At 40.2% G+C, this 12,161-nt stretch overlaps 1 protein-coding gene across 2 annotated transcripts; it reads right to left on the bottom strand.

Moving 5' to 3' along the window:
* Positions 1-2,174: 2,174 nt before the first annotated feature.
* LOC110133404 (olfactory receptor 2H2-like) lies at positions 2,175-11,913 on the bottom strand. Of its 2 annotated transcripts, XM_070456873.1 has the most exons (2): positions 10,992-11,913; positions 2,175-2,491 (listed from the first exon to the last, which is right to left on the bottom strand). In XM_070456873.1, exons 1-2 carry the CDS (start codon positions 11,911-11,913, stop codon positions 2,247-2,249), a joined length of 1,167 nt encoding a protein of 388 aa, XP_070312974.1. In that variant the 3' UTR covers positions 2,175-2,246. The 2 variants fall into 2 exon arrangements, with proteins under 2 accessions (XP_070312974.1, XP_020742954.2); XM_020887295.2 differs by lacking the exon at positions 2,175-2,491 and having other exon boundaries at positions 10,981-11,913.
* Between the last annotated feature and the right edge of the window lie 248 nt (positions 11,914-12,161).

Below are 12,161 nucleotides of genomic sequence, written 5' to 3'. Positions count from 1 at the left end.
TTCTTCTTGGATTGATCCTTTGATCATTATGTAGTGTCCATCTTTGTCTCTTTTCACAGACTTAATTTGAAAGTCTATTTTATCTGATATGAGTATTGCGACTCCTGCTTTCTTTTGGTCTCCGTTTGCGTGGAATATTTTTTTCCAGCCCTTCACTTTTAGTCTGTATGTGTCCCTTGCTTTGAGGTGGGTCTCTTGTAGACAGCATATATAGGGGTCTTGCTTTTGTATCCATTCAGCCAGCCTTTGTCTTTTGATTGGGGCATTCAACCCATTTACATTTAAGGTAATTATTGATAGGTATGGTCCCGTTGCCATTTATTTTGTTGTTTGGGGTTCACTTTTATACCACCTTTCTGCGTTTCCTGTCTAGAGAAGATCCTTTAGTATTTGTTGAAGAGCTGGTTTGGTGGTGGTGGATTCTCTCAGCTTTTGCTTGTCTGTAAAGCTTTTGAGTTCTCCTTCATATATGAATGAGATCTTTGCTGGGTAGAGTAATCTAGGTTGTAGGTTATTCTCTTTCATTACTTTAAGTATGTCCTGCCATTCCCTTCTGGCCTGAAGGGTTTCTATTGATAGATCAGCTGTTATCCTTATGGGAATCCCTTTGTGTGTTATTTGTTGTTTCTCCCTTGCTGCTTTTAATATTTGTTCTTTGTGTTTGATCTTTGTTAATTTGATTAATATGTGTCTTGGGGTGTTTCGCCTTGGGTTTATCCTGTTTGGGACTCTCTGGGTTTCTTGAACTTGGTTGGCTATTTCCTTCCCCATTTTAGGGAAGTTTTCAGCAATTATCTCCTCGAGTATCTTCTCATGGCCTTTCTTTCTTCTGGGACTCCTATGATTCGAATGTTGGGGCGTTTCACATAGTCCCAGAGGTCCCTGAGGTTGTCCTCATTTTTTTTTATTCTTTTTTCTTTTTTCCTCTCTGCTTCATTTATTTCCACCATTTTATCTTCTAAGTCACTTATCCTATCTTCTGTCTCTGTTATTCTACTCATGGTTCCCTCCAGAGTGTTTTTGATCTCATTTATTTCATTATTAATTTTTAATTGATTTTTTTTTATTTCTTCTAGGTCCTTGTTAAACATTTCTTGCATCTTCTCAATCTTTGTCTCCAGGCTATTTATTTGTAACTCCATTTTGTTTTCAAGATTTTGGATCATTTTTATTATCATTATTCTAAATTCTTTTTCAGGTAGATTCCCTATTTCCTCCTCTTTTGTTTGACTTGGTGGGCTTTTTTCATGTTCCTTTAGCTGTTGGGTATTTCTCTGCCTTTTCATCATGTTTAGATTGCTGTGTCTGGAGTGGGCTTTCTGTATTCTTGTGATTTGAGGTTCCTTTTTATTGTGGAGGTTTCACCCAGTGGGTGGGGTTGGACGATTGTTTTGTCAAGGTTTCCTGGTTAGGGAAGCTTGTGTCAGCGTTCTGGTGCGTGGAATTGGATTTCTTCTCTCTGGAGTGCAATGGAGTGTCCAGTAATGAGCTTTGCGATGGGTCTCTGTGTTAAGTGTGACTTTGGAGAGCCTGTATGTTGACACTCAGGTCTATGTTCCTGCGTTGCTAAAGAATTTGCGTGGTATGTCTTGTACTGGAGCTTATTGGCTCTTGGGTGGTGGTTGGTTTTGGTGTAGGTATGGAAGCTTTTGGATGGTCTCTTATTCCTTAATGTTCCGTGTGGTCAGGAGTTTTCTGGTTTTCTCAGGATTTGGGCTCAATTCTCCTGCCTCTGGATTTCAGTTTTATTCTTCTAATAGTCTCAAGGCTTCTCCAACTATACAGTACTGATAATAAAACTTCTAGGTTAATGGTGAAAAGATTCTCCACCGTGAGAGACAACCAGAGAGGTTCACAGAGTTACATGAAGAATAGGAGAGGGAGGAAGGAGATAGAGGTGAGCAGGAGGAGAAAAGGGGGACTCAAGAGGAGAGAGACAGATCTACGCAGTTATCTGTTCCCATAGTGTTCTCTGTGGCCCAGACACCCACAAAGATTCACAGAGTTGGACTGGGAAGAGAAGGGGAATGAAGGAAGTAGAGGTGTTCTGAGGGAGAATAACAAAGATTGAAAATCTAGTGTAGAGGTTAGACTCTTTGAAATACAATCTTTAAAAACAAAAACACAAAAAAATTTAGAACTGTATATGAAGTTCAGTTTAAAAAATAGGGTTTCTCTCTCTCTCTTTTTTTTTTTTTGTGGCTATAGTGAAATGAAAATGAAAGTTAAGGAATAATAGAGGAGTATTAGAGGACTCTAAAAGGAAATAGGAGATAAAAACAAGAAAAAGAAAAAAAGAAAAGAAAAAAAAAAATTTTTTTTTTTCCCCCAAATAAAAAAATCGTAAAAATATATGAAAATGAAAGTTGAGGAGTAATGGGGGAGTAATAGGGAATTATAAAAGAAAATGAAAGAGAAAAAATAAAAAATTTAAAAAAAAAAAAAGAAAGGGAAAGAAAAAGAAAAAAAATTTTTTTTTTAATTAAAAAAAAATGTACATATATATCTAGGAATTTCTCTGAGGTTGTTGCGGTCAGCGTAGGATCAGTTCAATTTCAGATAGCTCCTCTTTCCAGCTTACACTTCTCGATATCTGTAGGCCCCTTCCTGTGTAGTCGGTGTTACCTTCAGGGATTTTAATCTGTTGCACCGGTCCTTTCTGAAGCGGTTCCCTTTGTTTATTTGGCTTCTGTTTGCTGTCTCTTTGGTGTCTAATTTCCGCTCTGACACAGGCGGGCGGAGGTGATCTCTTATTTAGGTTCTCTAGTTCAGTTCAGTCCTGCTACAGGGAGGGCGGGGCGCTGCAGACAGATACCGCTCTGTGTGGATAGCACTCAGCGTGTTCCGGCCACACTGGGTTTGCCCCACTCACGGGTGGCTGTGCTTTCGCCGTCTACACTGCTCAGGCTCCCGGCTGCTCTATATGGAGCGGGCCCTGCGTTGAGTGCGGTTCCAGTTTTCGGGTACTCCACAAAAGCGCAGATTCGGTTGCTCCTGCGTTTTGTGCCTTCCCCGGCCTGAGCGGTTCAAGCAGCCAGAGGCTTGGGCGCACTCTCCCGGGTGCAGCGCGCCTTTACCCTCCGCGGCGAGCGGCCCAGGCAGCCAGAGGCTTGGGCGTATTCTCCCTAGGTGCGGCGCGCCTTTTCCCTCCGAGGCTAGCGGCCCAGGCAGCCAGAGGCTTGGGCGTATTCTCCCTAGGTGCGGCGCGCCTTTTCCCTCCGAGGCTAGCGGCCCAGGCAGCCAGAGGTTTGGGCGCCCTCTCTTCCCGGGTACGGCGCGCTTTTTCCCTCCGCGGCCCCAGCACGCACCGCCAGTCGGGTCTCAGGAAGTCTTTAGCTAGAACCCGGAGGCCTGTTTGCAGTGTCAAGGGCATTGTTTTATGTAGATGAAATTAAACTAATAACCCTTCTTGAATAGATTAACTGGTAGACACAAAATAGCCAAAATTATAAACTATTTAAAAACTTCAAAGAGCCTGAGAACTAGGAAATAATGAATAAAAACATTTTAAGCATTTTAATATCTTCTCACAGTTGGTAGAAAAATATGTTTAAAAGTGATCATTATAATTTGAGGGTAAAGGAGACCATGCACAAAGAACTAAAGAATATCAGAAAAATAGTGTGTAAATAGAATGTGAAATCATCAAAATGGTGAGATGTTTTCTACCATCTTTCCCCCACTAACAGTATTTTTGAGACTTTCTTTATGGAACTCCAGGAATCCAGGCATTGACAAAGGTAAAAGAACAGTTTCACTTTACTTTGTCACCTCTCTCCCACATTGGCCCAGTTCATGCCAAGAGAGATCTTCTTGGCCTGTGATTTCTCCTACGGGGAAAAGTGAGACAAAGGAGTGAGTGCCTAGCTTCCTGGGCAGTGTGGGATGCTGCTAAAGAGACCCACTTCTTTTAGAATACTGAGGTCGGTAGCATGACTAGTGGGTAGGGAAAGGCTGGGAGAACAGCAGCCAGGGCATCAAAGAGACAGGGATCCTAACCAAGTCCTGGACCCCCTTAGAAAGCCTGGCCTTGTGTCCCTGAGGATGCCTTATCTGAAGATCCCTCAGAGGGTCCATGGTTATTCCAGAGGCTCTGCATGCCTCACCCACATGCTTCTCTAGCCAGTGGCCAGTTTCGTGTATGCACTGGAGGCAAGCCTTTGCAGATGGCTGCAGAGTTTGTGCAGAAAGCTGATCCAACTCTGGAACTGGGAGAAAACACACGAACTTGAGCATTCAGCACTCTCTTAGGGAAAGTAAAGAGAAGGCTATTGGTACCAAGCCAGGCTTTGCAGGGTAAAGAGAAGGCATACAAACTTAAAATTTTGCTCCCGAAAAGAAGCACTGTGTGAGCTGCTGTGTGAGTCGGTCATCACGGTGAGTTCAAGGCAGCAGATGGATTGTTGTTTAGTTGCTGAGTCGTGTGCAACTTTTTGTGACCCCATGGACTGTAGCCCGCCAGGCTCCTCTGTCTATGGGATTTCCAAAGTAAGACTAAAGTGGGTTGCCATTTCCTCCTCCAGGGGATCTTCCTGAACCAGGAATCAAACCCATGTCTCTTTTATTGGCAGGTAGATTCTTTACCACTGAGCCCCACCAAGGAAGTCCTTGAGCATCTCACTCTCTTTCTGTAGACAATGATTGAAATTAAACTTTCTTTCTATGTACATAAATCTGACCTCTACTATATGGCTCTCAGGGTCTCCAGACAAAGGTCAGCATAGGATAAATCCTGAAAACAGTAGAAGTGTAATGAAAAAATCAGATATTACCTGGTTTGGAATTATTCTAAATGACAGGGACTGAGAAGAGAATTTGACTGCAGTTGCTTGTATCCTTACCTCCAGTGAGACCTATGTATTTATTTCTATATGATTCAGCATTTATTTCTAGACAGAGTACCATTATTTGTCAGTTTAAATATTAAAAACACTCACAGACCTTCACTACTTCTGATATCTTATTTTCTTAACTGACCCTGAATTTTGTGAACATTTAGATGGAATTTTTATGTACATATGTATTTTTGCTTTTCTCTTTTTATCATGGAAAATGAATAGAAAAACGTGAACTGGAGATGAAGATAATAAACAGAGGGGCTAATTATGGATAGTGACATCAAATTCTACAAGAGTGTGTTGTTACATTTCAGTTGATCAGTTGATCAACTATTTTTCAGTTGATCAGTTATTTTTCACATCTAACTTTTTGTGAACCCATAGACTGTAGCATGCCAGGTTTCCTTGTTCTTCACCATCTCCCTGAGCTTGTTTAAACTCATGCCCATTGAGTCAGTGATGTCATCCAACCATCTCGTCCTCTGTTGTCCCCTTCTCCTCCTGCCTTCAATCTTTCCCAGCATCAGGATCTTTTCTAATGAGTCAACTCTTTGCATCAGGTGGCCAAAGTATTGGAGCTTCAGCATCAGTCCTTCCAAAGAATACTCAGGATTTATTTCTTTAGGATTGACTGGTTGGATCTCCTTGCAATCCAAGGGACTCAAGAGTTTTCTCCAACATCACATTTCAAAAGCATCAGTTCTTTGCTGTTCAGCCTTCTCTGTGCTCCAACTTTCACATCCATACATGACTACTGGAAAAACCATAGCTTTGACTAGATGGACCTTTCTTGGCAAAGTAATGTTTCTGCTTTTGAATACACTGTCTAGGTTTGTCATAGCTTTTCTTCCAAGGGGCAAGCATCTTTTAATTTCATGCTACAGTTACCATCTGCAGTGATTTTGGAGCTCAAGAAAATAAAGTCTGTCACTGTTTCCATTGTTTCCCCATCTATTTGCCATGAAGTGATGGGACCAGATGCCATGATCTTTGTTTTTTGAATATTGACTTTGAAGCCAGTTTTTCCATTCTCCTCTTTCACCCTCATCAGGAGGCTCTTTAGTTCCTCTTCAACTTCTGCCATAAGGGTGGTGTCATCTGCATATCTGGGTTATTGATATTCCTCCTGGCAAAATTGATTCCTAGCTTGTGCTTCATCCAGCCCAGCATTTCACATGATTTGCTCTGCATATACGTTAAATAAGCAGGGTGACAATATACAGCCTTGATGTACCCCTTTCCCAATTTTGAAATAGTTCACTGTTTCATGTCCAGTTCTAACTGTTGCCTCTTGACCTGCATACAGAAAGATAAGAGAGAGTGTATATGAAGGTAAATTTATTATGACAGTGTGCCTGTATTATATATAGGTACTACTGTAGCTAATGCTTCTTAAGTACTTTGCCATTTTTCTAAGTGCTTTTAAGGGAATTAACCCACTTACTCTTCATTGCAACCCAAATAGGGAGGTATTATTATCACATTCTTTTACAAATGGGAAAATTGAGAAACAGATATTTAAGAAAATTTTAATTTTGAACCTAGTTTAGATGGCTGTACTAGGACCTGAACCCTGATAGAATATATCCAGAATAACCATTTCTATGCTATTCAGTATGGATTTGAATGTGTGTGCTTCTGTGAGTGTACATGGGTTCATGTATATGCAAAAATAACACATTTTATACATACTCTTTGGTGAATGCCCCCAGTACATTTGCTGTTCATAATAATTTGGAACCTCGAAAAGCATACTATGGTTTTTTTATGTTCTGGCATCAAATGTTAATGAGGAATAAACAATAATGTGTTATGAACAAATATAAAAGCATAAGCTCAGATGATGCTAATGAGCAGATAGAGTCCAGAAGAATGGAGGTAAAACCTCTTCATCCTTCTGCCATTTACATGGAAAAATTTGTTTTAGAATTTTGGTTGATGACATTTCAGAAGAACAAGCTAAACTATGGTACACCCACGAAAAGAACAAAGAATATTTTGTTAGGAGTTGACAGTAATGATTAGATTGAGAAAAAAATAACCATAACATTTGAGATATTTGAGGAAGAGAGATTTATCCATAATTAACTTCAGAAAACAGAATATGTGCCAATGAGCAGAATATATGGACAGCCAGAGTAAAGCTTAGCATTCATAAAATTCTTCACTCTGTGTCTGTGTCTGAGACTATGCTCAGGAAGACATGAACAATTAATTGTCCTTGGGGTAGTTAGCAGTTACAGAGTGGTGAAACACAGAGTGGAAGGGGCATGTAAGTGACTATTATGGGGGTAAGGGAGAGGAGTTGCTGGGAAGAAAGTTCAAGAGAGGAGATGACACCATGCTGGACTTGAACATAGGCTACTTAGTAGAAGAACAAATGGGGAGGCAAATGTCAAGCCCCTTACCCCCAGGAAAATAAGCACAAAGAAAAGGAAATACATGCAATACTGGGCATAACAGTGTCATTTTTATTATTTTTTTAAAATGTGATGTCTATTTGAAATAATAAGAATTTAAAGTATTCGGGTAATCATATTGCTTATTAGACCTTTGGCTGCCCTAAACCATAAATGAAATAATTTATTTGAATATTACTACAATAATAATTATTGGGATTCCCTGGTGGCTCAGGCAGTAAAGAATCTGCCTGCAATGCAGGAGACCTGGGTTCAGTCCCTGGTTGGGAAGATCCTCTGGAGAAGGGAAAGACTACCCACTCCAGTATTCTTTCCTGGAGAATTCCATAACAGAGGAGGTTGACAGGCTACAGTCCATAGGGTTGAAAATTAATACTAATCAAAGTTCATCTTGTGAATAGAGAAATACAGAGATAACAGAAAAACAGAGATAACACTTAACTTACCTTATCAATGGCTTCTGACTTCATCATGTTTTTCTTCTCCAATATGGTTGAATATCTTTTGACCATTCCATTTAATTTTATATTATGTTCAGCTAGAGTTTCTTTCTTTCTTAAAATGATTCCTTAGGATTAGCTTCTATTAAATATATTCAAAAGCCACACTTATAAAAGAATCACATGTTGCAAGTATGCCTAACCAGGCTCTAGAATTAAAACCAGTAAGGATCTAGATGATCCTGATGAAGAGAAGCAAAAGGCAAAGGAGAAAAGGAAAGATATACCCATGTGAATGCAAAGTTCCAAAGAATAGCAAGGAGAGATAAGAAAGCCTTCCTCAGCAATCAGTGTGAAGAAATAGAGGAAAACAATAGAATGGGAAAGACTAGAGATCTCTTCAAGAAAATTAGAGATACTAAGGGAACGTGTCATGCAAAGATGGGCTCAATAAAAGACAAAAATGGTAGGGACCTAACAGAAGCAGAAGATATTAAAAAGAGGTGGCAAGAACACACAGAAGAACTGTACAAAAAGGATCTTCATGGCCCAGATAATCACGATGGTGTGATCAGTCACCTAGAGCCAGACATCCTGGAATGTGAAGTCAAGTGGGCCTTAGAAAGCATCACTATGAACAAACCTAGTGGAGGTGATGGAATTCCAGTTGAGCTATTTCAAATCCTGAAAGATGATGCTGTCAAAGTGCTGCACTCAATATGTCAGCGAATTTGGAATGCTCAGCACTGGCCACAGGACTGGAAAAGGTCAGTTTTCATTCCAATCCCAAAGAAAGGCAAAGCCAAAGAATGCTCAAACTACCACACAATTGCACTCATCTCACATGCTAGTAAATTAATGCTCAAAATTCTCCAAGCCAGGCTTCAGCAGTACATAAACCGTGAGCTTCCAGATGTTCAAGCTGGTTTTAGAAAAGTCAGAGGAACCAGAGATCAAATTGCCAACATCCTCTGGACCATCAAAAAAGCAAGAGAGTTCCAGGAAAGCATCTATTTCTGCTTTATTGACAAGCCAAAGCCTTCAACTGTGTGGATCACAATAAACTGTGGAAAATTCTGAAAGAGATGGGAATTCCAGACCACCTGACCTGCTTCTTGAGAAACCTGTAAGCAGGTCAGGAAGCAATAGTTAGAACTAGACATGGAACAACAGACTGGTTCCAAATAGGGAAAGGAGTACATCAAGGCTGTATATTGTCACCCTGCTTATTTAACTTATATGCAGAGTACATCATGAGAAACGCTGGGCTGGATGAAGCACAAGCTGGAGTCAAGATTTCTGGGAGAAATATCAATAACCTCAGATATGCAGATGACACCACCCTTATGGCAAAAAGTGAAGAAGAACTAAAGAGCCTCTTGATGAAAGTGAAAGAGGAGAGTGAGAAAGTTGGCTTAAAGCCCAACATTCAGAAAACTGAGATCCTGGCATCCAGTTCCTCACCTCATAGCAAATAGATGGGGAAACAGTGACAGACTTTATTTTCTTAGGCTCCAAAATCACTGCAGATGGTGACTGCAGCCATGATATTAACAGACACTTGCTTCTTGGAAGAAAAGCTACAACAAACCTAGACAGTGTATTAAAAAGCAGAGACATTACTTTGCCAAGAAAGGTCTGTCTAGTCAAATCTATGGTTTTTCCAGTAGTCATGTATGGATGTGAGAGTTGGACTATAAAGAAAGGTGAGTGCCAAAGAATTCATGCTTTTGGACTGTGGTATTGGAGAAGACTCCTGAGAGTCCCTTGGACTGCAAGGAGAACCAACCAGTCCATTCTAAAGGAAATCAGTCCTGAATATTCATTGGAAGGACTGATGTTGAAGCTAAAACTCCAATACTTTGGCCACCTGATGTGAAGAACTGACTCATTTGAAAAGACCCTGATGCTGGGAAAAATTGAATGTGGGATGAGAAGGGGACGACAGAGATTGAGGTGGTTGGATGGCATCACCGACTCAAAGGACATGAGTTTGAGTAAACTCTTGGGAGTTGGTGATGGACAGGCATGATGCAGTCCATGGAGTTGCAAGGAGTCGGACATGAATGAGCAACTGAACTGAACTGAACTGACTGAAGGATCTTGATAATATTTTATAAATAAATAACCACTGTGAATATATGGGAAAAGTCAATATTTTAAAGAATGTTATTGGAACAGATAAAAATGTTATATTCAGAGGGATGGGGTGGGGAGGGAGGTGGGAAGGGGGATCGCGATGGGGAACACATGTAAATCCATGGCTGATTCATGTCACTGTATGACAAAACCCACTACAATATTGTAAAGTAATTAGCCTCCAACTAATAAAAATAAATGAAAAAAAATGTTATATTCAATATGAGGAAAAGCAATTTTGCAAATTCTATAAAATTGTATTATCTATAAAACTGAATAAATTATGAGACCAAAGACATTTTGTGTAAAGATATCTATTTACTTTGTCAAATTAAATATTCACATTTAATGACAATACTTAAAGCTCTATTTGCATATTTGCTTAGATTCCAGATATAAAGCTAAATAATTGATCGAAAGAGGGGGAGAGGTATTTTGTGCTGACAAGACACGTATGAAAGAGAAATACTCATCTCATGGCTCATAGCCCTTGGAAGCTTTCCCTGTGGGTAGAGGAGAGCTGAAAAATCCTAGGTGTACTTAATCCCAGATTCCTCTAGTCAATGAACTGGAATCAACAATCCTCCAAATAAGAAAAACGGTTAGGTAACTGTGGCTCTTTCAGTGAACCTTTTCATTTTCATATAAAGTAGGCACAGAACACATACAGCCTAGGAACTATTGAGTGTGAGACCTGGAGAGCGATAGGAAGGTCTCAGTTAAACCCCCGTATCTGTAGCTATGATGTGAGCTCTACCACGATGAGGCAGATGATTTCTTCTGTGATGAGAAAGCAGATCTGTCATAACAGTAATATTATCATTAATGAGTATCTGTCACTAGTTAATCACTAGATCAGTAACTCCAGACTTCTGAAAGCATAATACAAATACACATGCACATAATATAAATATTTATTTATTAATAGAATCTTTACAAAATAGCTGAAAAAAAGAGACACATTTCTGAACGGAGAAGAATTTAGATTTGGTAACTTCAGGATGTCATTGAAAGAAAATTTCACACCCTTTTATTCAAGAGATTTAGCTGTGATCCTCATAAGTGAAAGGAGAAACCAGAAGTAAATGATGTTAAAAGTTCCCAACATCTGAGGGAGTGCATGAGGATGGCTCACATTTCTCCTCAGTTTGAATCTCTTCCCACTAACCTTCTTAGAGCGCACTTAACTTCTTTATTTCTCAAGGTGTAGATCAAAGGATTAAGTGAGGGTGTCACTACAGTGTAGAAGAGGGTGAGGAATTTACTGTAATTCCCTGTGTATTTGCTTTTGGGTTGGATGTAGACAGAAATTATTGTCCCAAAAAACAAAACCACAACAATTAGGTGGGACCCACAAGTCCCAAATGCTTTCCTCCTGCCTTCAGCGGATTTTATCTTCAGCACAGTCCTAACAATGCAGAAATAGGAGACCAGAATAAGCCCCAGAGGTATCACCACATAGAAAACAATAGCTATGGAGAGCTCATTTTCCAGGAAGGTTGTGTTCACACAGGCAATCTTAATCAGGGCAGGCTCCTCGCACATGAAATCATCCATCATGTGATGGCTGCAAAGAGGCAATTGGAAAACAAGGATGGTCTGAACCGTGGACTCAACAAAACCACTGATCCAGGCCAGAGCTGCTAGCTGCTGAAGAAGCTTTGGGTGCATGATGACTCCATAGTGGAGGGGTCGACAGATAGCACTGAAGCGGTCATAGGCCATAACAGTCAGCAGGATGCACTCTGTGGAGCCCAGCCCCAAAGCAACAAACAGCTGGATCACACAACCAGTGTAGCTAATGGTCTTGTCAGGCCCCTTGAGATTCCAAAGCATTTGTGGGACAATACTGGTGGTGAAACAGAGGTCCAGGAAGGAGAGATTGGAGAGGAAGAAATACATGGGCGTGTGGAGTTTGGGGTTAAAGTATGAGACCAGTATGATTGCTGTGTTCCCCATCAGTGTCAGAATGTATATGATAGAGACGACGAGAAGGAGAACCATCTCCAGGTGGGGCTGGTCAGAAAAGCCCAGTAGGATGAAACCTTCCGGAGTGCTAGCATTTGTTCTTTTCATTGCTAATGGCGAGTCACCATTTCTGATCATTCCTATATTCTTCCTGTGGGAAAGAAAGTCAGATATCATAACCAAAAATATACAGCAAACTAAGTTATGAGCACTAAGTCAAAGGAGCCCTTTGACACTGTTTTTTTTTAATATGGAGAAATAGCAGAATAAAATATGCAAATAAATAATATCATAGGTTGTCTTGTTACAAAGAGACACACAGAATCTGAAAGCACCAAATGCATTGCAAGGAAATA

Source organism: Odocoileus virginianus, chromosome 27 (assembly GCF_023699985.2).
Source record: "Odocoileus virginianus isolate 20LAN1187 ecotype Illinois chromosome 27, Ovbor_1.2, whole genome shotgun sequence".
Taxonomy (NCBI): domain Eukaryota; kingdom Metazoa; phylum Chordata; class Mammalia; order Artiodactyla; family Cervidae; genus Odocoileus; species Odocoileus virginianus.
This window is presented reverse-complemented; position numbering and strand designations above follow the sequence as displayed.